The sequence below is a fragment of the Lichenostomus cassidix genome, chromosome 12 (genome assembly GCF_008360975.1).
Source record: "Lichenostomus cassidix isolate B80296 chromosome 12, HeHo_3.0, whole genome shotgun sequence".
Classification (NCBI taxonomy): Eukaryota; Metazoa; Chordata; class Aves; order Passeriformes; family Meliphagidae; genus Lichenostomus; species Lichenostomus cassidix.
In genome coordinates this window covers 11048560-11075899 of record NC_139493.1, presented here as the reverse complement: position 1 = coordinate 11075899, position 27340 = coordinate 11048560, and the positions used below count along the sequence as shown (strand labels likewise).

The following is a 27340-nucleotide window of genomic DNA, read 5'->3' as shown; positions in this document are numbered from 1 at the left end:
TTAGGTGGGGAGACTCAGCTTTGATTCCAAGCAAAGGATGCCACCTACTGAATCCTTGCTACCACAAGCACAGCATTGACCCTGCTGGCTCCAGACCTCTGGCATGATCACAAGCCAGACTGCAGTCCCAAAATAAATTCCAAGGAAAAGCAGAAAACAGGCTTGTAAAAACAAAGCTTTTCTCCCTGCTACTCTCCCCACAAGCCGAAGATGTATTACTCACCGAACATCTGCACAGCCGTAATAATTTCTAGTTTTGCAACACTGACAACCTTAGCAGTATTAAAAAAAACTCCTTACATCTTTATTCCATTTTGGACTCATTATAACACAGTCTGACAATATATGCTGGTACAGTACATTCTGCAACATTTAACCCATGTTCCCAGTTGCCGTTCTTAACTTCACGGCTTAATGACACAGAGTCAGTAGATCACAATATGACCCTGTTAATATTTTTTTAATGCCATTTTTACAAATTACAGCATAATGCACTGATTATGAGGATGAAAGGAAAGTCTCTACGTCTGTCTGGAAACCAAATAAAAGAATGTTTGAACATCTGTTCATCCTACAAATGTCTTTAAAAGCTTTGATTTTCCCATAATCATTTTGTTCCACCATTTCACCCTTTTTCGAATGTGTATCCAACAGCCTCAGGACAGCAGCCAGAGATCTGCAGTAATAGCACATTATTATCAAAGTTCTTGGGCACATTTAGGTTCTCCTTTTGGAATTCTGCATCGGGAGAAACACAAAATCAAACCCCAGTCTTCAACAGATCCCTCCCCAGCTGTGTGTTCTGCACAAACCTCTGCAACAGGAGCAAAATGAGAGGATGGGGCTTTGTGACAGGGGCTTTCCACAGGGGATTCCAAGGCACAAGGACAGGGTATGGTGGCAGGGGAAGGCACAGCCTGCTCCCATGGGTTCAGCAAAGCTGCCCAGGAGTCTCTGCCCAAGCCAAGAGGCAGCTCCTCAGTGCACACAGGAGCTGGTGTGAGCTGCAGGCTGACAGCCTTCCCCACCTCGCTGGGCTCCCTGCAACCATCGTGGGAGCTTTGTGTGCTTTCTGTCTCCCACTTTGCCACAGATCTCCAGGTCAAGAGCAGAGCCAGAGCAAGGAGAAGCAATGAGCAAAGAAGGAAATGGGAGCACTGAGGACGAGGTTAGGTCTTAGACTGAGAAGATGGAATCAAAATGCCAAGTTAGTATGCTAGTCTGGAAATGAGGTGGAAGATTTTAAAAATATGTTTACAAGAGACTGGATGAGAAAGGGATGTAGGTCCAACTCTGGAAGTATTGCTGCTCCCTCCCTTGGAGCAGCCCAAGCAAATAAACCATGGGACTCTGCACTAGCAGTCCTTTCAGTCGAGCAGAGGACTGCAAATCTAAGTGTTCAGGGTTAATGAGTTTTCAAAGGGATCAAGTTCCATAACAACAGACTCACTGATCCTGTTAAGGGCAATCCACGGTGTAGGGGGGGAAAACATTCATCAGATAGGCCTTTGTAAAAATACATACCCCCATTTACAGTGACAACCTCCTCTCCAGAACTACTCAAAAGTGGCTTAGAAATGAGAAAGACAAAACCCTGTAAGTGCAGGGATAACTCTGGAAGCGCCTCTCCTGATCACTCTCCTTTTCTTTCCAATACTCCAAATTAGCAACCCATTTAAAATTTGGCAAGGACACTAGAACTATACATATATAAGTTCCTTAATAATTTTTTTTTAATTATAAGGTCTATTTATACCAAAAATTCTTAGACTAACCTGGGATGATAATAACACTGTTCCTTCTATGTCAACTGTTTCTCTGTGTTCCATCACTGCAGTATCTTAGGCAGAGGTAACAGTGCAGAGTACAAAACAGGATTTGATAAAGGATTAAAAGAAAGATAACATTATAAATATTCTTTCCACAGACTGCCTTTGGGGGTGTTTGGGAAGAAGAGAGAAATGGGGAAGGAGAGGTGACAGGGGTGTGAAATACATTTTTTCCATTATAGAAGGATACATTTTCCAGCAAGGCTGGCAGCACAAGTCACGTTAAGCCAATAGCTGAAGTTGCCTGCCTAATTCCTCTGGGATCACACTGAAAGCATACCCCATAATCTTAAGGGATGTGCTAAAGCTTTGCTGGGACTCACTCAGCAGAAACTGTTTGGGATTATTACACAAAGCACTGTTTCTGTTCTGATTTAAAGGGGCACCATCAGCCTAGTTTAGACACCAGGCTTGCCCTGTCTCACAACTGCCCAACTGTAAATATCCTCTCAATACCTGATAGCTTCGCCATTTATAGCCACTTTGGTTACCTGGAAATTAAAAGGAAAAGACCGGAAAAAATCAGGATTATGTTAACATGATGGACTCATGCCCATCAAGGGGTATAATAATATAGTCAATAAGAATGAATGTAGCAATTATTTACCTCCATGTGCAGCTAATGCACTTACATTAGACATGTGGTCACCATTTATAATTGACTTCAGCAAATGGGTCACAGGCTGCTATTTAGCATCAACAAGCAGGTGTTCTTTTTGTTCAAGAAGCAGGAATGAACTATTTCCATGCTGCCAAGCCTAAATCCACTTTCTGGTCCAGACTGAAGCTTTCATACCTGTGGAATTGTTGGTAGTGTCATGTTAGGGTGTCCTATACTTTGTATGTAACAAAGAAGGGATATTACCAGTGCTCTCCTTTTTATGAGCCTAGGACATGAAATTGAGAGAAAGAACTAAAGCAGCCATGAAATCCCTATTAAACAACTAATGGTTTCTAAAGCATCTTGGAGATACTCATTTTACAAGGCTTATACAGCAATCTTCTATCATTATTTTAATGAAATAAAGCCCTTGACTATTTCCAGAGGCAACTTTTTGCTTCGCACACAAAAGGCATTTTGATTACCAAAAAAAAAAAAAGAAAAAAAAAGAAAAAGAAAACAGTTCAGGAATAGGATTCATTGCAGAACAGGCAGGAAAATCAGTGACATGAATAATAAAATGTCACTGAAGATAAGTTCTGAACCTTTGGAACAGCAAACAGAACAATTAAGACTCTCAGCTACACAGACCATTATGTTTAATATGAAAAACATTTCTAGATATAAATCATATTTATAAAAAACATCCATACCATCTCTCAGATAGCATCTTACATAGTTGCAACTGAAGGAATGTGAAACATCCATTTTAGGTTTCACCTATTAAATTGTGTGCTTTCTGTCTCCCACTTTGCTCAAGGAAGTAAGCCTAGAATAATCAGCTTCACTTTGTCGGTCACATGAACTTCACTTCACTAAATCTTGACTTGATTTAGATTAATAATTGTGGCAAACTTCTAAATCAAGAGAAACTTCAACACAATACTCCAGAAAAACAGTGCAATTAGAATGTACGCCCAAATGTGCTCATCTGGCAGGTGAGATTCTCTGAGATGCTATAAAGATTCACATCACAGAGACGACAGAATAAACAAATTTGAACAGAACAATATGAGATTGCAGAGATTTTGGAAGGAGGCACATAGTCAGCAGGAACTTCCAGGCTCTGTTTGTGAGGAAGGAACAGGTCTAATGTGTTTGGACAACACATTCCACCTCAATTCATTTCAGGGTCTGGACTTTCAGGTGTAATCAGAGACCTCTCTTGCTTCCTCAGGACTGAATCATTTTCTTCTGTGTGTCAAAAACATATCTTTTAAAAATGAGAGAGATAGTAACAGGTTGGGCTGAATCATTCTTGCTGCTTTCCTCCTCTTTGGTCACATCTCCCTTCCCTCCCTTGGATTTCTTCTTGGAGGCAGCAGTTAGAAGCATCTTGGTATCTGGCTTCAGCCCATCTGTAAAAGAACAGGAACATGCATGACTAACACACTCAACATCACATTTCATAGAACTAGAAAAAATTAGCAGGCAAGTTTACGTCTGAAATCAACCAAAGAAAATAAGAAAGTAAATCAAGTGCATTAGGAAAGTCACATTTCTGCATAAGACTCCTGGAATATGGTAATTCCCACAGAAAATAAGAGAAGTCTTTAAACATAAAGTTCACAACAGTGATACCAAAAATCCAGTGCAATATTCTGAATTGTTCTGTGTCCATCTATAGCTTTTAAAGTACTAAACACAGGCAAGAATTTAAACAAGCCAGACCAGCTTGCCTGGTCTAAGCTTTTTACTTGGCAGACCTTTCCTATTATGTAGACACACACCCAAAGTTTCTTGTCATCACTAAGAATATTTATAAAAATATAAGCCATGAATAAAAAACAACTGGTAAAATACTAGAATTATATAGAGTCATAAGACTCAGGAGATTCTTGAATTTCTCTTATTTCCCAGATCTACCAGAAGCACACTGCTTTTTTTATAACTTGCACATTGTAAGTTATACAGTTTTGTGCTTGTTTGGTTTTGTTTGTCAGGTTTTTGTTTTGTTTTTATTTTGCTAAGACAAAGTACCTGTTAGGTGTTCAACTAGCATTGCTTAGGAGAACTTGTATTAGGCTGCATAGTATTTTGGGGATCTATTTCTCCAGACATTTGTGCCAAACAAAAATATTTGTCCTTTTCTTCCTAAATGGCTAGGAATTATTACACTTTTTCTTATAACTCAACACATTGGTAATATACTAGGTAAGAAATGCAAGATAAAGTCCAAAGCAATGCTGTAAAACAAGAGGGATGCAGCTTCTAAAAGACCACTCATGAAGAAGTGCTTGCATAAAGCAGAAGACAACAAACTCCTCAGAAGCTTTTTCAGCACCACCTGAATACATTGCAATGTGGTTCTCAGGCATTGGGCCAAAATCAGTTCAGGTATTTTTAACCTGTGGTGTCACATAACCTTATCTCAAACACTTAATCAGCCTCTCTCCCCTCATATTGAAATTCAGATGTGGAGTCTCATATCACGGCCTGACAAAAAGATTGAGATGCTTATGATTTACTGGAGACAGGAGGTCTACGGGCACAGGTGATTTGCTCCAGCTCAGACACATCCAGAGGCACTCCCAGCTGATGGCAGGGGGACAAAGCCCCAGAGCCCACCTTCTCATCTTGCTGTGTCAGGGAGCAAATTGCTCCAGCAGCATTTCCACCGCATGGCCAAGGCAAGGGAGGAAATGAGGAAGTGTTGAAGCAAAACCAGGAAACTGCTCATTTGCCATTTCACAAGCAGAGGCTGTAAAGCATCCCTAAAGGGCCTGCAGTGGGGAAGACTTCTGGAGAGAGAGGTGTCTTTTTTTTTTCTTGGTAAAAAAGGAAAGAAAAGGGGAAAAAAAGCACAAGGGTCCAAGAAGAGAAAAGCAACGTGTTTTGTATGTGACTGAATAAATTACAGCCCACACTAAGGCTGCAGGAGTCCAGCATCAAGTAGAATCAACTTCATACAGTTCTGCAAGATCATGCATTTCACAGTCATGGCAGCTAATGTTTTCTCTTTCCAGATGGCAGAACACACAAAAAAGCAATGATTATTTCATTGTGAAAATAATTGAGACTGTTCTTCCTTGATGGCTGAGAAGTCTGATAATGACTATCTTTGCACATGTAAGGTTCAATTAATCAAACTAGGTAATATGGTGTGGCAGGACCACATATTTATTATATGATTTTATTACATTGTAGAGTCATGTTTGATGCAGCTTTTTCGATTTTTTAATTGGATGCTTTCATATAAATCCCATTAATATCATTACCCTTACAATCAGTCCATCTTCACTACGAAAAATAATTTATCACTACATGAAAAGCAACTTATTTCCTATTTGGAAAGCTCTGAGAACATCTTGGGTTGTAGGTAGAAAAAAAAATAGCAACAGTCAAAAAAAGGGAAAACAAAAACAGCAAAAAGAGTGACCTCATGCAGCCCCACTCTCTACCTTTGCAGAATTTATTTAATATTTTATGTTTTCTACTGTTTTGATCAACCTAATTGTAACTATCCCTGCCCAGGGTTGCCTATGCTTTCCTGAGACGACCATTTATTTTTTGGACAAAGAAACATTTCATTTTGCTTTCTAGTTGGTTTTCCTTTCTGGGTCTTATCACTATTACTAATGTTGCTGTTACTGGCACAGCACTGTTTAAGAAAGATGTTTAACAAAATCCTTTCAGAAAGACACTTTTTAATTAAAGCAAACAAATCCTAAAACACTTTTATTTATGTTAGCAGGCTTCATGAGACTCTAATTTCCAAAAAATGCTAATTGGCGGAAAGGAGAGAGGAAGGGAGGAGATGTGGCATTAAAATTGCAGCCAAAATTTTCCCTTATGGGTATGTGAGGTGAGGTACCCAGGCTGCCTCTGCAATCCCTCACCCAGAGGGACACAGGGGAAGTTGGCTTCTCACCCCACAGAGACCCTCAGCTGCAGGAGCAAGCCAGGGAAGTCTGGAGCCATGGGGGTGAAATAACCACCTTGGATAAACTGAGCTTCAAAACTGCCAGTGACATCAGCTTCAATGGCCCAGCACTACTGAAACCTGGCACAGCATCTGCAGTGCTCAAACAAAGCATCTCACGTTGGAAAAATTTCATTTTCGAGAAAAACAATATGTGCTGCACGTGGAACTCTACCAGGGAAAATGCATTTAAAACAGCCATTTCACCTCCTCCACCCTATCACTAACATCCACATGGAAGAAGTAAAGGTTTACCTCACCTGCAGCCCTTAATACCTATTTGGACTAAATAAGGTATTGCAGGTAAGAAGTTTACAGAAGCAGTAGCAGAACGTGGTGGTTCCTACCAGGGAAGTGACGGGCTGACAGCCAAAGGCAGCTCAGGTATTATTAAACTCACACGGTATCTAAATTACCTAATCAGATCCCACGGCCCTCATTCTGCAAACAGATTAGGTGGCTGGCATCATACCCTGACAAATGGCATTTTCTGTTTTTCTGCTCTGGTGCCAGGAGGTCTCAGGGCTGAGGAGGCTCTGAGACAGGGAGCAGCACAAAGGAGCAGGCAGGGAGAGACAGGCACAATCGGGGTTTCATCTACCTCCGTGGATTTCTCGCATTACACACAATGCATACTTTACATTTTACAAAACCAAGGAAATGAAGGGAAATATATCTGTCACCGAAGAAGACATCAGACCTTTAATAGCCGAAATGACGGATATTTTTAGATGGAGGTCTAGTTTAACTTACTTACATTAAGGGTCTAATCTCTCCTGAACAATAGCTATGTTAGCTTGAACACATAGTGAGAAATCTGTTCCATTAATTAAGTGCTGCCTGTACTACTCGGATTTGTAGCAAATGTTAATAGATTCTTTTTTCTTCCTCTGTTGGACAATTACTTTATTTTGCCAAGTTGCTAATGGATTAAATTGAAAAGGTCCATGTGCTAAAAAAAAAAGACTTTAGCTTCAAAGTTCTAAGAAATGCCTTGCATACAACAATGAAAAATACCTATGTATTAGTATTATTAATGGGCCATCCTCAAAAGCACATAAGATATGTGAAGGCTTAGCAAATTCATTCCCACCCATCAAAATCACGTCTGTAAGAAGAAGTGCCCAGACAAGGTCTTATGCAAAACGTACTTTTAGCTTCCACTAACCCAGGTTAGATATGAGACTCTAGTTGTAAAACAGTTTAATCTACTTAAATCTTTTCATTTCAACTACTGTTAAAAATTAACAAATAAAAATACCGACTATTTAATATCCTTTGTCTCAGCACGGCCTGAAGGATTCAGTCCAAACTGATCCATTTATAAATAATGTTTAAAAAAATTTTTGAATTCAAATGAAAAGCAATACCACATCAGGAAAAATATTTTCCAAGTCTAAAAACAATTGCACAAACTAAAGGATAAACACAGTATTTTATACAACTTTCACAAATAAAAAACTAGCAGCTTAGTGACTTGCAGTATCTTACAGAGTTAAATGAACTGCAGCCTCTAGTTTTACAATTACTCACACAAGAAATTTGCATAGAAACACGCAGATTTCAACAACTTCACATGGAAATTCCACACTGTAGAACTCTGGACCCCTTCTTGTGTATAGCTAAAATCCAGTTCTCCTGATACACAATCATTTTAGCTCCCCCCCTCCAATGAAGTTACTCCCATGGCCACAATTTCCCCCCCTGGTTACCCAGGAGCTGGCAGAGCCAGGAGATGAACACTTGCCGTGGATCCAGGGACAGACTCTGTGTCAGCCAGCAGGGACACAAACCACAGCACACACACAGCACACACACGGCCAGAACCTCATTTACTTTGCTTTGTTTTCTCTCTTGCTCCAGCTGCAAGGAGGAAGAAAGCTGACACAGTAGCTGCTCCTCTAATTCCTTTTGCTCACCCAAGAGCAGAGTGAAGGAGAACCACTGTGCTTTTGCCCCATATACATATTTATTTCATGTATTGCCTGTAAACTTGGATTCTACTTTGCCTTTTCCATAACTTCCCCACTTCACATCCTCCTTCACTTAATGCTGTCATTCCTTATCAACATCCCTTGTCAGATTTGTTGACTTTTTTTTATTAGCTTTCTGCCCCCTGCTTCTTCAAAAGGTCTCCAAGGGTGGTCTCTGTTCTTTCTTTCTAAAGTCCAGCTCCTCCTTTCTTGACTCCCAACTGCACTTGCTATTCAGCTCTTCAGGAGTTGTATCTCTCTCTCCCCCTTTTCCAACTTAGTTTTTCAGATTTCCCATCCCTGTGTTTCCATTTCCTATTTTCACAGTTCTCTTCAATATTTAGGAACAGTCATGTCTCTTTCAAAGCTTATGAAACATTGTGTTTGAATGCAAGATTTTAAAGACTGAATGCCAGACACACTTTAGATGAGAAGCAAGATAATACAGTATCTCCTTGTAGCCCAGCCAGAGACAGGAGTAATTTTTAAGCAACTGATAAACCCATCATTGAAAACAGGTGTAATAATATAGGTATAGGGCATGCTCTCCAGCACAGCCATGGAGAATAATTTATTTTCCTGAACTTCAACAACTCCCTTCTCATGTGCACACTTGTAAAAAAGCCTATTGCTAACTATGCTGGTGAACATGAAAGTATTTGCATGGATGATTACACAGTTTTCTTACAGCATCAAGAATTGTTTAAAAAAAAAAAAAAAAAATCAACCATGTTCAAAGATTTCAGTGCTCCCAATTAATGAGAACTTTGCTTTCAGGCCAAAATTAGAAGTTCATCCTACCCTGCCCTGCTACTTGCCATGGTTTGCTGGCAAAGTGCTGGCTCAGGATCCTCACCATGCTGTTAGGAAAAAGCACAGAGACTAACACCAGCAGTTAACATGGAAATAAAATACTCCTTTCCGCGTTACATATTGAGAAATTGCTAGACTATTCTTGACTTGCTGACACTATTGCCAAACCTCCCATTCCATTCAGCAATTTGTGAGCCGAGTTTCAGTGGGAAACTGAACTTGCCTTTCCCTTCTTTAAACAAAATATCTCATTCACTTCCTTCAAACGCTGCAGGTAGAAGACTAAGCTACATGCAACTTCTTGTTTCCTGTCAACATTCAAATGTTAAAAATTGACTGAACATCAGAGAACAAGTTAACGTAGCACGCTGGATGTTGGAAATAATTTTTATCTGAGGCAAATGCAACCTTTTAATATGACAGGCAGACATTTTTCTTGCTTCCCAAGGGAAGAAAAAAAGAGCAAAACTTGAAAGAGGCAAAGTGTTGGGGATAATCCTCACTCACAATGGATTATTCGTAACAGCTGGTTTGCACAATTTCAGGATTTCCATAAATGGAACTCTCAGAACCTGAACCCTAATTACACAGTTAGAGAGTGTGTGCCTGCATCAACTCTCTTGCTAACAGCGAGTACAAAAGCTGGTTGACCTGAAAATCAGAAATAATTAGAGGCCCAGATGGAGACATCCATGCCACAGTCTGATGCAGAAGGGCTGCACTAGAGAGTGTACGAAGACCAGCCTCTCCCTCAGCTTACTACAATGATGGACCTCTGAAAGGAAATAGAAACTTTTTGCCAGTACTGCAGGACTCAAGAATCCTGTACTTCAGCACAACACAGTTACAAAGGAATTAATTTTTCTTTTCTTGCAACAGCTATATATATATTCATCCATCCTTAAAAAACATAGCTACCTATGTCCAAAGAAAAGTACAAGATTCAAACAGACCAGCACTCCCTTTTGTGATCAACTTTAAAATAATAATAAATTTATCATTGGTTTCCAGCAAAATTAATAGAAATACCAGTGTTACAAGAACTGATTCTCAGTCCCACAATACCCTAGAAGGCACACACACTTGTTTTCCATCTAGTCCCCAAATATGTCAGCAGTTCCACAGAACTGCTTCTGTGCACCCTAAAAAACTTGAAAAGCTCATGTAATATCCCTGAAATTACACTCTGGAGTTTTGATTTACACAAAAAGCAGAAGCATCCCAAAATGAGAGGATCAGTTTGCCCAGCCTCTCCAGTTACAGATATCTCTGCAGTCAGGCAGAAAGGACAAGGATAACAAAATGTAACATCCTGCCACTTCAACTCTTTACATTAAGCCATCAGTTAGCAACTTCTGCTGCTCTTCTCTGCTAAAGGTATCTCAAAATCCTACCTTTTGACTTTATTCACGGTCATTTGTCAACATCTCAGCAAAATAAACCCAAAACCACCAACAGAACGAAAATCCAAACCAAAAAACAACCCCAAACTGATCAGGAAAAACAAGATGTTTGTGAGCCTTCCACAGAGAAAACTATGTTACTGTGCCCATGAACACTACAGTAGGGACCTCAGATACACCACATCACATCTAGTGGACTGGATGATGGGTCATCTAGACACTGCTGGTCCTATCTAGCTTGGCATCCCATTTGGCTGTCATTAATACATTGTGCTTTAGAAAGAGCAGGGGTGAAATTGTGTCCTGAGTTGACTAGTGCCTGGCATCAGGCAGGAATTGTCTACCTGACATCAGGGTCAACACCTACAAACCTTTTCTAGGTGAAAGATTTAAATACAGTTCTCTTACAAAAACCAATCTACTCTGTTCCTAGTTGTTCATCACCACGATAACAAGCATAATATGATTACCAGGACAATCTCAATGTAATAGTTGACCAGAGATTCACTCAAGAAAGAAGGGATACTTCTTTCCTTGCTACCCTCAGGAGCTCAGGATTTGAGCTTCAATTACTTTCACAGATCAGGCAATAAATTTTACTTATGCAAATCCCTTCACAATTCTCCAGTAATTCTATTTTGAATTTGCACCACCTTTCCTACATCCCTTGTCAGCTCTCTCAAATATTCTGCTAAAGTTTCAAACTCCAGAGAAGAGTCATTTTTGTCTTCTGGCCAGTACAAGATCAGCTATTATCACCTTGCCTGGCTTGTGACTATTAATAGGGCTACAGCAAGAAGTTGGCCAGGGAGCAACCAGCCTCCAAGGAGACAAGAGACTCCTTCCTTCTAAATGTGCTAATGCCTCAGTGTGGTATTTGGGATCTATGCAAAACATCCATAATTCATTATTTGATGACAGAGACAAGGAAAAAAAAAAAATCTTACAGCCACTTTGAGCAGAAGTAAACTGCCCCATATCCCAACCAAACTGTTGTGACAGCCAGCCTGCATCAGCAGAGCTATTCCTGCAGTCTCAGCATGGCAGACTGCTTGGAAATCCTTAACAAATAAAATGTTTTCCCATAAATTAGGGAACAGCTGCCCTGTACCACATCAGAGAAGGCTGCAGTTCAGTGGTGAGCAGGACTGAGTCTTGTGTATCAATTTAAGTTTATACAGGCTCTTGGACTGAAAGACTTTTTATTATAAGAGGTGGTACTACTGGAAATAACATGGATTTCATTATGGGTCCTGCTTTGCAGGGAAAGAGCTAATCTTCCTTGATGAGGAAGACAGAAGCTGTTTTAATTCAAGAAGCTGACCTGGGTGAAGTTCAGGCCAAAGCTGTATTTGGAAAATTCTCCCATCAAGCCGGACACAACCCTTTCAAGCTCAGTGCCAATTCCACACAATGGCTTGAACTGCGCTCTCCGGCAGTCCTTAAAGGCACATTTTGTATCTTGGCTTTTGCTGCAAGCAATCAAGAAAGAATGCAAGAAAACAAAACTGTTTCCCAAGCACTGTTTGCTGGTGCCATAATTAATATAATCAAACAATTCCACAAATTGCTTCCAATTGCTGGCGTCACTTTCATGTGCAGAGCCAGACTTTCAAAGAAGGGTCCTTCTTGTCCTACATCCTTACACTGGTAACCCTCGCTTCACACAATAGTAAACAAGACCTCACTAAATACTAGAGGGTAATTTGTACTGTAATAGGTCCCCAAGGCACCATGGACACAATTTGAAATGCCATCTAATTTTTCTTTTTAATTAAAAAAGCAGTTACTATATTTAAACAAGAACACAAAAAAGTTCAGAGGGGACAGATTGGAGTTTCCCACAGCTCTCTGGGAGTTTTCTCAAGGTCAGGAAGAGTTTTATAGGCTCAATTGGTACACATTTTTTTTCTTTAATTAGTCTGCCATACCCTCTACATGAAGTCAGCGTCTTGATTTTCAGTGTGATATTTTTCATATTGCTAAATGGAGCACAGACTCCAGCAGCACACCAGAGCTGCTGAGTGGGTATCAGCAGTGCATTTCCCTGTGCCTGCCTTGCCCTGCCCCTTCCCTCTCATCTCTTCATCCTAAACCTGTCACACACAGAGGAGACCCAGCATAACACAGTGCATTGAGTATGCCATTCATTCAGCTTTATACATCTCAATCCCCAGCAAGATGACCAGGATATATTATCTGATTCTACAAATTTACATAACCCAACCACATTTTTAAACTTTTTTAAAAATAAAATGTAACTATTAAACACCAGGTACAAATGTACCACTGTCATCTGAAGCCACATAGCAGGACAGATTTCTGAACTTGACAAATCCCCACCAATGCTCTGTATCCATCTCATCACTTCAGTAAATCTACACAAACCCCCCCCCCCCCCCCCCCACTTCTTTAGAAGGATATTTGCAGTTCCCACAGCAGGTTTTCCAAAACACACCCTAATCTAACATACCCTTCAGCCCTAAATAACAGCATAGAGAGGAAGTGACATACTTAATGTCTTCATTTCTTGGCCAGTTAGCCATCCTTCAGCACGAATTAGCTGGGAGTACCAAACCTGACCCCATTTTATAGGCCAACACATTTCAGCTGCTGCTGCACAGAGCTCCACACCCATTTGTTGGCCAAGTCCTCCAGAAGCAACTCCCCTAAAGAGCAGAAGACTATCTACCTTGCACTCCTGGAACACAACTATGAGTTGTATGCCCTTCAAAACCTTGTGTTTCTGTGCAGCAGGGACTAACCTTAATGCAGTGCACCATGGACTAGGTCTGGGCTACACAAATTAAATGTACACACAATACAATGGATCAACTGTCAGAGCTAGAAGACAACCACTACGATCATATTTCTGGCCTCAAATCCGATGCTGTTCCACTAGCCTAGAGGAAATTTTCAAATTAATTTCTGCATGGGCTTTCAGTACAGTAACAAGGTTGCAATTATGCCAGCCAATCTATCATACCAGCAATTATTAAAAATTTTATTTTTCACTTAATGGCTACTCAAGGTCCACAGAGCCATTGAGATCCTGCCTAAGCACTGTACTCGCTCTCCCAGCATACCTGTGGGGAGAGGCACCTCTCACACTGGTGGTGTGATTTCAGTCAACACATTCTTCAAGCTCCCTGAAGGAAAAACTGAGTGCATGGAAAATGCCCAGTGCACAACAGGAGCAACTATGAAAAAATAATGGAACTAATAAGGGCATCAAATTATTAATACATATAAACGTAATAATGTGGAATTATAGGCAGGCTCTTCTTACAATTCAACAGTAGAAAAATTACAGGCAGGTCAGTGTGAAATACCCAAGACCATTCAAAACACTCAAAAGTCAGAATGATGTCTTGAAATCACAATTACTGTCACTGGATCTCTTAAGCTCCCTCTCTCTCCTGGGAGAGTACTAAGAAACATGCAGATGTAAACACAATGAGTAGAATGTGGGAGAGTCTGTGACAACTGTTGTACAGGACAGATTTTCACAAGTTTGATTGTTGAGGTAGGCTTTGCTGATTAAATTGTCAGATCAAGAGGAACAATATCACAAACATGTCCCCAGAGAGTATAGTCAGGCACGTAAAAATAGATGAAGGAACCACTATGTACAGGAGCTTTTGTAATATTAAAAACCATAGAATATCCCTTTGGCACTACATTTCTATCCAGTGAGGGAGTTTCTCAGCACAGAGCCACTCAGCAGTGGGCCAGAAGGTACTTTTGATGGTGTTTTTGTCAGCACTCAGTACCCACTAAACAGTAAATAAACAAAACCAACAATGCTCATGTTGTGTGCACCAAGGTGAGCAGAAACAACTAAAAACAGGTTTTGCATTCAATGAAAGGGACTAAAACTTCATCAGCCCAGTGAAAAGGGAATAACAGCAACAAAACCAGCACCAGTGCCCCATCACTCCTCCAGCAGCCTCTCAGAAATGCACACAATGCGGAAAAAGTTCAGGTTAGCAGATCTGACAGAGAATCAAAGGCAAATTCATTACAAAGCAGCTCCAAATCAAAGTGCTCGGGCTGCAGGGCTGTCTGTAATCCTCCCATCTCGCCTGCAACTCTCCATGTGGAGGAGGCACCGCAGAGCCAGTTAAGCTGGACCAACTCTGCTGACATATCCCAGGCATCTGCTGCTCAGCAATGGTCCAGAGTTTAAGTTTGGTGATATTCATCTTCCCCTGGGCTGCCTTTATAAAGCAATCCTGAACAATGGGACTTCAGAATAAAGAATAAAACATTTAATTTTTTTTTTTTTTTAAACTTCTAGGCAAGGGCCTTTAATGCGATTAGAAGGGGAGGGGGATTGGATAGCAGCTTTTGCTTTTTCATGTTATGTATATTGTGTGTAAACAAATATGCAATTTGCTTTAAAAAGATAAGGTGATTAAATTTTTATCGGGCTTGTACTCTGTTGTCACCACAACAAAGAGAATTAGGAGGAGGAAAGAAAGGCCTTTTTATTTGAATTATGCTCTTACCAGAGGTTCTCTACAGCACAGCTGTAAAGCCACTCAATGTTCTCCAAACAGGCCCTTTGATTGCATTTTATTCAACTTGTTTGCATTTGGAGCAATCGAAAGGAAAAGAACGCTCCACATTTTGATGTCTTAATGTTCCTTAATACCTTCTTTAATTTATATTAAGCTTCTTAACTAGGGTGATGAATTCTTCAAAAACAATAAAGACCTAGTGCAGAAATCTTTCACACACCATGAAAATTGAAATTATAATGTATTCATGGCTTTTTTTTTGTTACAAAAAACATTATTTAGAAGAAAGATTTAAAGCATATGAAAAAAAATCCCAAAGTTGTATGAAAATTACTCGATCCAGAGAAATAGAGGAAAGTTCAAACTAATTATTACAAGGGAAATAAAATGTTGTGGGAGGTGGAGGAGAATAAACAGCATGAGAATTTTGGGTTACTATGAAGTTTTCAGTCTTTTAACAAACTATAAATTTCCCCTCTATGGCTTTCTACCAAACAGAGAAAAGACACTAAAAATTGGTATAATTTTGTTTTACCAAGAAAAATGCAAATGTTTGGCAGTTCTTTCTCCTTTATTATTCATGTACTTCCCTAAAATGACTCTTCACAGCTCCACAGTGCATTTCCCTCCCAGTGTCTTTAGCAGTCTGCCAAGACCAACAGCAAAATTGATGAAGATCATAAAGGAGCACTCCAACAGCCCCAGATGCAGCAGCTCCATGGGGCACAGATGTGTTCCTGAGTGAGGTTCACAGAGACAAACCCCATCCACAGGTGGATCTCAGTCCAACAGGAGGGAAGGCTGCACAAGAAAAGGGTCACTCACTAAGTGAGGCTACTCAAGGGACAAGACTGGACAGGTTTGCTTTTGCAGGCACTGTGTTTTCCAGCTGTGGTTGATGCTCAAACACTAACCTGGTTCATGTAACAAAACTCACTTGCAGCAATTCCAATGTTCTTAAAAAATCCCTTCTGCAGAAAATGGATACAGCTTTCAGTGAAAGCCCATTATGGACTTCTGTGTACAAATTGCAGATATTAGGTACGAAGCAGCCTTAGCAAAGAACAGCAAAAAGGGTGTATTCTGGCTTTGCTTCCCAATTTGTCTACTATTTTACCTTTCTTTTTACTTAAAAACTACACATTCTAATGCAACTTCTTTTAATTTTCAGCAGTACATGTGCATCTGCACACATATAGCTACAAACCCCTCACTTTGCTCCCCCCTTTCCTCTGCAAAAAAAAAGTCTAGAGGGAATAAAACCCAAACAAGCCCTGGCTAGTACTTCTCTGAAAACCAACACAGTGCCCAGAGCTGTGTTACAGTGACTGGGTGCCTGGGTTCTACAGCAGCAGAGAAATGAGCTTCCTAAGTGAATACTGAACTACATAAAATGGTTGAAAAATTATTGAAATAATGGATTTGAAAGAGAACAAACATTTTGATCTGGAATAATTGTCATTTTCTGTCACCATCCACTGACGGCTTACCTACATTCCCAGAGTCATGTTTTTAAGCAAGTTCCAGGAAAGCACAATTTCAAACCTCACAATGAAGCCTGCCACGTCTACAGAATGTTTGTGGAAAAGCTCACTTAGCTGTACCAGCAATCAACTGGCCACAATAATTAAAACAATTTAAAAATTCACATGCTGCATTTACCATAGAGTAAAACAATGCTGATCCTAATCTAACACCGATGTACCCTGCTTGAAACAGCACCTTCCCCTCCTGAATAAGCCACACCACACCAGCACAGAGCAGCAAAACCTGAGTTCAAGAGCCAATATGGATCAACACAGCAAAACTGAAAAGCCTTGCTAAGTACCAAGTAACTGCACACTGCAGCTAAAGCAATACAAAACAGCTTTACAAATCACGCTGTTGCCTTCTGCTATGGTGGGATGTTTTCTTCACAGCTGTCCTGCAAAGTAGTCACTACTTTTGCAGGAAACAAAAGAGATGATACAATGCTAAAATAAACAGTTATTCAAGCACAATAATTATTGTGTAACAGGTAATCCTGGCTGTATCCCAACTAGTAAAAATTTCATCTGTATTTTTTAAGGGAGCAAGTACAAAATTTACATATCCAAAACAGGATTTATGTATGTAACCAGTTAAGTCTTAACTGCTGTATCTATAAGAGCTTGTGCCTTTAAGCAGAAATGATTCATGAATTTTAATTTGTTTTAAATGTTGAAAAATTCTATCCAAGTAAATTGAGTCAACAAGCCAAATGATGAAGACATGTATCTGGCTTTTATTTAAAACATAAAAAACTCAAGTCTATAAATTTCTTAGTCACCCACAAATGCTCTAGCAGTGAAAATTACTTTCCAATAACTAAGTTTCCTGCATTTCTTTTAATTAAGACACTATGCCTTTCACATGCTGGTTGAACACTGCTGAGCCTTAACTGATTCTCTTTGTATTATATAACTACAATATTTTGAAGTGTTCTTATAGAAAGAAATTAGCCAATGATTATCAGAAGGGGGGGGGGGGGAATTTGTAGAATGAGACTCTCTGTAAACTGTTTCAATATCATTAATTTCCAAAATGCAAAGTCATCAGTCCACTCGCCAAATAAAAATGTTTAAAATTGATATAAGCATTATTCTCAAAGTAATAACTTATTTATATTTCCCTTCTAAATATCAAGACTTAGTTAGGTCTTTTCATGCTTTTCCTCAGTAAATACAAATACCAGAAATGAAACTTTGAATATAAAAGTTAATGTTTTCTAATAATTACTTTATAGTACTCAGGCTCCAAATAAACAGCAATGCCAACAAAGTTGAACATAAGCAGTGATATGTTTACAAAGGGACAGGCACAGTAAGTCAGACTGTAAATGAGATAGCACAAGCTGCAGAGATACAGTGACACAGACCTAGCACATATTAATAACTTAATACCTCTATCCATGCCACAGCAATACTTCCATTTTTCTAGGCAAGCACCCAAGGGCTGGGTTTCCTTCCTCATTACACTCTTCCTGGGGCACAGACTGTTCTAAAACCCAGGCAAGTAAAATATCAGAAAACACAGGTACAGCCTCTGTCCAAGTTCAGGGAAGCAGATTTTATTTAGGCTGAAGGAGATTAGCTTTCCTGAAGCATCCCCCCAAAAGATTCTCTTCATCTTTCTGAAATTTCCAGGTGCTGATCATACTGTTTAGAAATAAGATGTAGGCAATTCACAGGGCTCTGATGCAGAAATTAATAACAAGTGTCCTGATGCAGATGGCTGCCTGGAACAGAACAAATGACAGCAACCTAACGTGCAAGATTCTCACTACCAGTGCAAAGCTGTTTGAGGGTCTGGGTCTAAACCCAGCTGTGAAAGGGAAAAGGTTCACAGCTTATGTTGCAGGGTGTTAGAACAGCCAGCCCAGCTCCATGGAATGATGACCTGGATTGAAGAGCCACTGCACATTTCTAACACATCAACTCACTCTGACTTGCACTGCAAAAAATCCAACCCTCACAAATGAATTTGGTGTTTCTAGGGAGTGCAATAAAAGGCGGCATTGAAGGAGAGGAAAATTAAATTACAGAAGATGTAATATGACCAGCCAAAACACACAAACAAGTTCAGAATAAATTAGCCCCATTACCAAAACCACAAAGGCAGCATCTTGTGTGATGACTATTGATTTCATTAAGTTTAGGTTCTAATACGGTCCATTTCAGGAGCAGGGGCTGTCAGATCTCAAGATTTATTTTTCTTGACAAATAATTGTTAAACATTTGCCATGTACTAACATATCAATGTTTATGATATCCTAAATTACTCAAAGACAACACAGGAACATATTTAGCCTATCAACATAAATGACTTGTAGAGTGACCCAACGAAAGCATGGAATATCTTTTGCCCACTAAGTTTTCCTAGAATGCTGGGTTCTTGAAAGGGGGGAATATTAGAAAAATTCATATTCAAATTACATTTTTTCTGGTAGCTCCTCTGCACCTTCCATGTAGCTCCCATTATGTGACATTACTGCAGTCAACTCTGCACTTTACAGCATCTGAAAAGTCATCCAGTAAAAGGAAACCATGTCCCTTCCAATACTCATCTGTGTTCTCTATTCAGAGCCCTGATGTCTCCAGTTATTGCTCAGGGCAGAGCTGATCAACTGCAGGTTCTATGACGGCAACCAAGAAGCCATTTACAATTCCAACAGCTGTTACTGATTTTGCAGCAGAATCATGGCAAATCTGCGGTTCAAACCCTGCCTCCTTATGAGGAGGAGGAAAACAAGAACAAGCAAAAACAACAAGAAAAGGGAAGGACTGGGGCAGTGCCATGGATAAAGGGCACAGCCCTGGCCAGTGACAGCTTTGCCTGTGCAAGGCTAGGAACATAGAGACTATTACACCATGTTAAGTCAAGCCCAATGTCCTATCTTATCCAGGTTCCTTCCTTGCAGGCAGCAGAGTGGGAAGTCTGCAGCACAGCACAATATTGAGCCTTACTCTCCTTTTGAAGCTCTCCATGCCCTGCAGACTGAGGCACAGTGCAGGGCTACCTCAGGGACTGCACAAGGGGAAGGACTCACGTCTCCATGCAGGTTCATGAGCCAGCACAGGCACCACCTTCCACTTCACTAGGCTATTGCAGCTCTCAGGGATCGAAATGGAAGCAGCAGCATTCCCTCATCCTGCATACTGATGATGAGGGAATCCATAAAAGTGTGTGTTTTACAGGCAGTTCATCAAGGCTATGGATCTACGGGAAGTTTACATTAATACTAATACTGCTAAAATTCAAGCTCTAGTAAAAACCTCTGAGGAGAAAGAAAAATCTGAGTGTTTACAAAACCTACCAGATGCACTGCCTTCCAAGTAGGTTTAAAAAATAAGTCTTAACAAGGTTTTCCCGAGGACAGCTATCCTTGAATCCTTGGAAGAAATAGAGGATACTTGGGAGCTAACCAGGCAGTTTGCCCAAGGGACAAGGCAGGTGGTTAGAATGAGGCAGCCCCTTCACCTCCCTCCCTCTCAAACAAAATCAGCCTCCATGTCTTGAATGCACATATTTTAGACAACTCGTGTAGTACCCAAGGCTGCTCAAGGTGCAAGAGAAATTATCAGTCTGCAGATAGAAATGAACTAGTCTTATTTCCTGCAGTGAGCAAAAAGGAGCTCACCTAGGTCATTTTAGCAGAAGTCAAATGAAGTATAAACCAATTATTTTTAGCATTTTGTTTCATGTTTACATGTATCAGCTTTGACCTGACAACTTTTTATTAAAAAAGGTAGTCGAAATAAAACAAATATTCATCTAAGACCTGCTCAACTTGCAACTCCAAAGTATACTTTTAGCGAACTTTATCCGAACAAAAAAAAAAAAATTTAAATAAAATAGCCTTAATGTCAGAAGAGACTCTCAGTCGGCTGTGCAGACTTCAAATGAAGTTAGTTTGTGCTCTGCAATCTAAAATTATAATGGACAGGCCACTTTATTCCCAGCTTTTATTCAGTCCTATTTTATTACTTCAAATATATACTACCTAAATTTGTATACTCTTTAACAGTAGTTAATCTTCAATTAAAATACCTAGAGCAGAAACTAAGATAACTGGTTTAAAAGGTAAAAGCTTATTGACAAAAATGTATTCTTCATATTGCCTTTTTTTTTTAATTCTGCATATTAAAAATGTCATTTTTACGACTTGAAAAAAATCTTCAGGAATAATGAAGGCTAACAAAAGACTGAAGAGCAGTAATTTAAAAAGCTCCATATGTAGCATCCTGATTACTGTATCAGTCCCATTTCCATAACGAAGGGAGAAGTCACCAAACTGCTGCCTGTCCTTTCTGGTGACAGGGAAAGGGCAAAGAGGACAGTGTGTTTCCAAGGCATCATCCCTCAGGCTCTAAGGGAAGAACAAGAAGTCTCTTGCAGTACAAGATGTGGGTGTCAGTGTCCAGCACTCTTCTGGAATACGGTAACCCCAGCTTTGGTGGTCCCTGCACATGTACTTAATTTGGAAGCAGCTGAGTTCAAAAGTTTATCCTCCCTCTTTGACCTGCAAAGGTTTAGTGTGTGGGCGTGCACGAGTGTGTACATCATACCACACAAGCTGAAGATGTGCAGCCACAATACACACAGTGTGTGAGTGTTTATTGTGTCTGGGTTTGCACACAGAACATGCTGCATCTTCCAAAATACCAAAACATCATCCAGTACACACCAGAGTGATGTGCACTGGATGCAGCCTTCAGCCATCCCAAGCCAACACATAGCCAGTCTGCATTTCAAAAAACTTCTGGAATTTTTAAACATAATTTCAAAAGGACAAGCTAATGAAAAAAAAAAATTAATTGCAGTGCTATCTACTTAGATAAAATAGATTGAACATGCTCCAGAGAAAGTACACCAACCAGTTCTGCAAGCTTGACTAGATTTAAACACTAACATGCCCACCACAGGTACACCCAAGTAATGGATTCAACAGACCAGGAGTTCTCTTCATATTTACAGTGCTTCTCATCACAGACACTGCAGAATAAAAGTGTAAGTGAAGCAGGGGTTAAGAAAGACAGGCAGGAAGACTAGAAAGCTTGAGGAGGCTGGGGATTGCTGAGCACAGTAAGTTTATGAGTAACAGTGACAAAAGTAGAGTCACAGACTGGTGGAATATTCACAAGTTGGAAGAATGAGTGTATTCTCCAGCCAACATCTGAATATTTTGTTGAATTGCTCTAAAGCACTCTACAATTGCAGGCAGAAATCTCTGATCTTGGCACAAAGGATATAGTTTTCAACCACTTGTCATTTTACAGCTCAGACACAGAAGCAAGTCAGTGTGTATCAGCTGAGCTTCAGTAACTGTGAATATGCTCCTCAGCACATCATATTCACGACAGAACATCTTCACTGGGATTTAAAGAGAGATCTGAGGTTACGAATTTATAGCACATTTGTGATGGGGTTTGAGCACTCAGACAGTCACTATCACTGAGATAACAAACAGAAACTCATTAATCCATGGAAATGTGACAGTATAGTTGAGTGCAGCAGTTTTCTCAGCACTTGTGTTATTTTGAAATCTTGAACCAATTGTTTACAGAAGCTCTTCACTTGTGTTCACAGCAGTAAGTGCTCTACATACCAGTGAATCTTTAATACTTCCTAACTTGCAGCATGTATAAAGTAGTGGTTTCTTTCATTTAAACTATAAAAAACAGCACATAAATGATTAATAGCTCATGATGAGTGTAAAACACAAGTTTTCAAACAGAACAAGCACTTTGTGTTTGTTGATAAAGTTGTAACTTTCAGTCAGAATTACATAACAATAACCCTATTAGAAACCAGTTCCAAACACAACAAGGGGAAAACACTCTGCATGCAACACAAATCAAGTAAAGTATGTAGGCATAATGGCATAGAAAATAGAAGTTATTTAACAGAAGAGCCTATACATCAGCAAACAACTGGGAATTAAAACACAAGATGGTGCCCCAGGGGGAACATTTAACACAAAGACACTACAGACGGCTAGTCTATCAAGACCAGACTACTTGACCAATGCCAAAACATGCAAGTTTCTCTTCAAAACTTCCACGGACAAAGTGAAAAGTTAATGTTCAGAGCTATTGTGCATTTCAAACTTACTCGTGACCTAAAAAAAAAAAAAAAAAAATTTAAAAAAAAAAATCTATCCAGCTTCACAGGGAAATTTCTAGTTTTCAATGAAGATGTTTTATACAGTGCCTCAGCATCAGATGTGATGTGTAATATATGAAAAATAAAGGTAAAAGCTTTCCAGGAAAACAAAAACTCTGCTTTCGTTGTTACACAGTAATCATAACACCTAGTCAAAAAAACTTTTCCTATTTTCGTTTCAACACAGTAGCACCCAACTATTTAAAAAAGATCCCAAACAAATGAAATAGTAAATAATAACAATTTGAATGTATTAGACTAAAGCAGATAAATAGAACTCATGAAGCAATAAAAGAGATAAGAACAGGCTCCCAAAGCCATGCAAGCCCCTCGCTCTATGCAAAGAATACCAGCCCTTGCTGCTGTGTGAGCAGGGAAAGCACATTTATTCTCTCACAAGCACATTCTGTTTTATAAGTATAAACTAGAGGTAATTCCACACATCTGATGGTTGAAATGAGAGGACTATTGAAGCAGTAACTGTTGCTCACAACAAGGAAAACAGATGGACAGGCACTGCCTTACAGAAGCCTCCAAATTGTCATACAACTTGCTCTCAAATTTTCACAGCAGAAAATTTAATTTAATGGGCAGACATTTAGATTGGAAATTAAGAAACCTAGGCAGTTTTGCCTCTTCGGCTTCTATCAGTTCACAACATTATTTCACTCCTGTCTCAGCTTCCTCACTCAGAAAAAAAAGGGTAACTAATGCTACAGTTCTTTATACAATACCTTGGAATACAGAGCCCTTTTTTAACCTGAAGAAAAGCTACGCATTCTGTGTAAGTTTACAAAGTGTCATTGTTGATGAAACAGCCTGTTCCTTTTAATTCCATGTTTAAACAACTCCGCTGAGGTCTGAAGATGTTGATTTATTTCTGATTTTACAAATTTTAAAGAAGGCTTTCCGTGGAGATGTAATTCATGAGTTTAACATTTCATCAAATATGCTTTTGTTAAGTGTGGTTGAGCAGGCACATTACTCAAGGTCATAAACTTTAAGTCAAATCACAGGCAACTGAGCAGCTCCTGTGCTTTTTCTATGGTCTCTGAGCCTCCACAGAAGGCTAATTATTTTACAACAAAACTTGAGAAGTGTATTTTTTACCCTGAAGCCATATTTGTTCCTTGTTTCACTATTTCTGTTTCCAGAGCAGGAACTCCTGCCTGCAGTTCATATTTTCCTGCAGAACCACAGGGCCTGAACCATCCACACACCAGCAAGAAGAATCATGTTCAGGGTAAATTACATCCTTAAGAAGCATTAACTTTTGAGTGATGTGAAATTTAAACCACAACAAAAGAAAACATAGACACAGAGTTCAAAAGTCAAGTCAGAATCAGAAGTGCCTCTCAACTTGCCTAGCTGTGGGTCTTTTAATGCTGCTGGCAAAAAAACCAAAACCAACAAACCAAAAATCTGCTGTCCTGTCACAACACAATCACAAGGTACCAGAAAGAATGGGTGAAGAAAAACAAAAACTAGTAAGCTGTATTTGCTTTAAAACTTGATCTATTTTTGTCCTTACAACTACAAGATGTATATATAATTACAGAGAATTATTAGATCATCCAGGGAACATCTCAATTTAAGATGGGGTATTTACTGAAAGTACATCTTTGGCACCTTCCCAGACTCTTTTACAAATGAATTACTTATGAATTACACAACATCCAGTTTTCTTCTGAACATTGATCCCCAATATAGAATGAATGCAGTGGATCAAAACACACTATTATGACAAGCAATTAAAAAAAAATAAATTGCCAACAGTCAATGCCAACAGGCTTCCAACTGACCCAGTAACTAATCTGAAAGACAACACACTGCAAAAGCTCCAGGAGAGATGGACTTATACTGTTGGTAAACTAAAACTCCAGAGTCTTCTTCACTGTACTGCCATAAATTTGCTGGCAACTTATCTCTACATCTCTGCTCCATGGCTTTCTAGAGGAAAAAAACAATAAACTCCATCTGATGTGAGACAGGCACTAGCTGGGGGCTACCACTACCAAATGTCAGGGAAAGGACTTGAAACAGTTACAATCCATTATACTTGTATTTACATAATGGAAATAGCAATAAAATTCACATGTGAATATACAAAAATCCAAACTGCCCAGCTTCACTGAGAATTTTGCTGGGCAAGAACTCTGCATATAATGTGCACACTGGCGGAACTCAATGGTCTTCTGCAAAAAAAAAAATTCTTAACCTCTTTGCTTGTACTGAGATAGGCACATTGTGCTGAGTTATTTGAGCATATAAGCTGTCTGAATTCATTTTTACATTGAATATTACTTTTTTGACTCCTATGGTTTTTTTTCTTCATCTGTGTAAAACTTGCAGAAAAACAGTCCTGCAAAAGTAAACTGTTTCATACTCTAAGCAACAAATCAGATGGCTACAATGTCCAGAAAACCATTATTATTATTATTACATCAGCTCCATTCTTAGGACAAGCCCCAAGATGTGCTGACATAAAAAACAGAAGTCATGGAAATACAGAAACAAAAGTCTCAGGGCATTGTTTTGTACAAAAATAGATATTCCTATTTTTAGAAGAAAAAAAAAAAAAACAAACTAGCAAATGTATTGCTGAACTGTGACTGGTCTGGAAAAGGGAGTTCCCTGACTATGTAAGTTGTCAACCTCACCCAAAATAAAGCAAGTGTTGGGGTTTTTTTGTTAACATCTGTTAGGACCGAGTGACCCTCTTAAGGGAGGTAAAGTCTATTTTAATCTCTTCAGTTGTCCTGAAGCTCCTATTTTTATCTTTGTCACTTCTACACACTAATTTTTCACAAGTAACCCTGAACCCAACCTTTACGTTGTTTCCTACCTGTGGCACTTTTCTGAGCATGTCTGAGGGAGCAACAATCACACAGGCTGGAAAAGAGGTTCCTGCACAATAAAAGACTCACACCCCCAAAAATCCTGGGGATGAGACAAAGAATGCCATGATACAATACTATGTGCTGTTCAGAAAATCAGTCATTGAAAGTAGTGTCATAATACACAGCTGAGCAAAGAACACAAGGAACACGTTTTCATTCGAAGTGTTACAACTGTCTCTGGTAAGAAAAGGGAGATCAGCAACTGGACTGGGATACAAAGAGATCACAACATAGCGCTCCAGGTGCTAAAAACATTCACTTTTCAGGAGCTGGCACACACAGGGATCATACATGGCTCTCCCAGAGCACCCAAAATGCTCACACTGTCTTGAGTCAGTACTGAGCCAAAGCCCATTCTGAAGTCCCTGAAACCTCTTTGGACACAACACAGTGAATCAAATGGCAGGGATGCTCAAACTGCAGCTCCATCTTCCTCCAAGCACCACATACAGCATTCCTTTGTACAGCCTTGGCTGCAAGCCCACTGGTTTCCCCACTTAATGCTGAGACGAGCTGTTAAGCTTTTATATTTGTTGAAGCACATTGAGAAAGTGCCTGAAAAGTGCCAGTACATGTCTGAAATGCCAGCAGCCTGTACCATCTTGAAATCATGGGCAGCATTAAGAAAAGACTGATAGGTAAGACTCATACAAAACAGGTCTAACAAACCCAATTTAATAAAAGCAATGAATTTTTAACTACTGCAATCTTTCCCCTTTCATGATGACCAAATACGGGTACACAGATCAGCTTTCAGCAAGGCTGGGGGAAGGGGAAAGACTCGCTTAACAGTTGGTCACATTTAGTCAGACAAAGCTGGAAAGAGGCAAAAGGGTAATAATTTAGTGATGAAGAAACTCCAAAGACCTAGAAAAGCATGGCAGCCTCCAGAGATGGGGCTTGCCAAAAGGCTATTTTGGGGACAGATAGGGCTACAAAGCTGCTATTAAGCTTCAATCCTTAAAATAAGCCCATAAACTCAGAAAATATTTATCTGTAAGGGTGGCAGCCCAATAAAAGTTTTATGAATGTTTTAAAACTGCCCTGTCAAGGGGCTAGCCACTCAGTCACCTCCCTCCCTCCTAAAAAACAACACAAGCAAGAAAGTAGGCCCATGTGTCAGGTTCCCAAGCAGGAATGACAGGGCAGCCTGAAAAATGGCTCTGCACCTCCTGCACCCCCCCAAGAAGCCAGCAAAGCACACAGCTCCCTGCTGGGAATGGAGCTCTGCCACAGCCTTCCCTCTGCCACCACAGGCATGGGAGTCTCTGCACCACCACCCAACCCTACACACCTTCTCCGGGATCTTTTTCTCTCTCCTGTTACCAAGTACATGTTGAGGAAGGGGGGGAAAGAAATCAGTTATATAAATAAGGAACACCATGGACCATAGGAAAATACAAATCCAATTTGGTTTTAAAGTTTACTTTCTAAATGTAAAACTTGTCTTGGATCCAGAGACTGTAATAACATATGGTTTGTGCTGCCCAAATGAACCAGTCACTGTTAATTTGGCATCAGCTTAGAGACGGACAGTGGGCCAAGTGTAAAGGGTCAAGAAAAGTCCACTTTGGACTGCCACATGTCCCATTTTTGTTAACACCTAAAGGCTTAAGAGAAAAATCAAGCAGAA

The 27340-nt window shown here is 39.8% G+C and overlaps 1 protein-coding gene across 2 annotated transcripts in view; it reads right to left on the bottom strand.

Moving 5' to 3' along the window:
• Positions 1–282: 282 nt before the first annotated feature.
• The window catches only part of EEFSEC (eukaryotic elongation factor, selenocysteine-tRNA specific), a 121569-nt gene continuing 94511 nt past the window's right edge, over positions 283–27340 (bottom strand). For both annotated transcript variants that reach the window (XM_085072609.1, XM_085072607.1), the window contains exon 7: positions 283–3848. In XM_085072609.1, coding sequence (XP_084928735.1) covers positions 3664–3848 — 185 coding nt within the window. In that variant the 3' untranslated portion in view covers positions 283–3663. The remainder of the gene's footprint in view (positions 3849–27340) is intronic.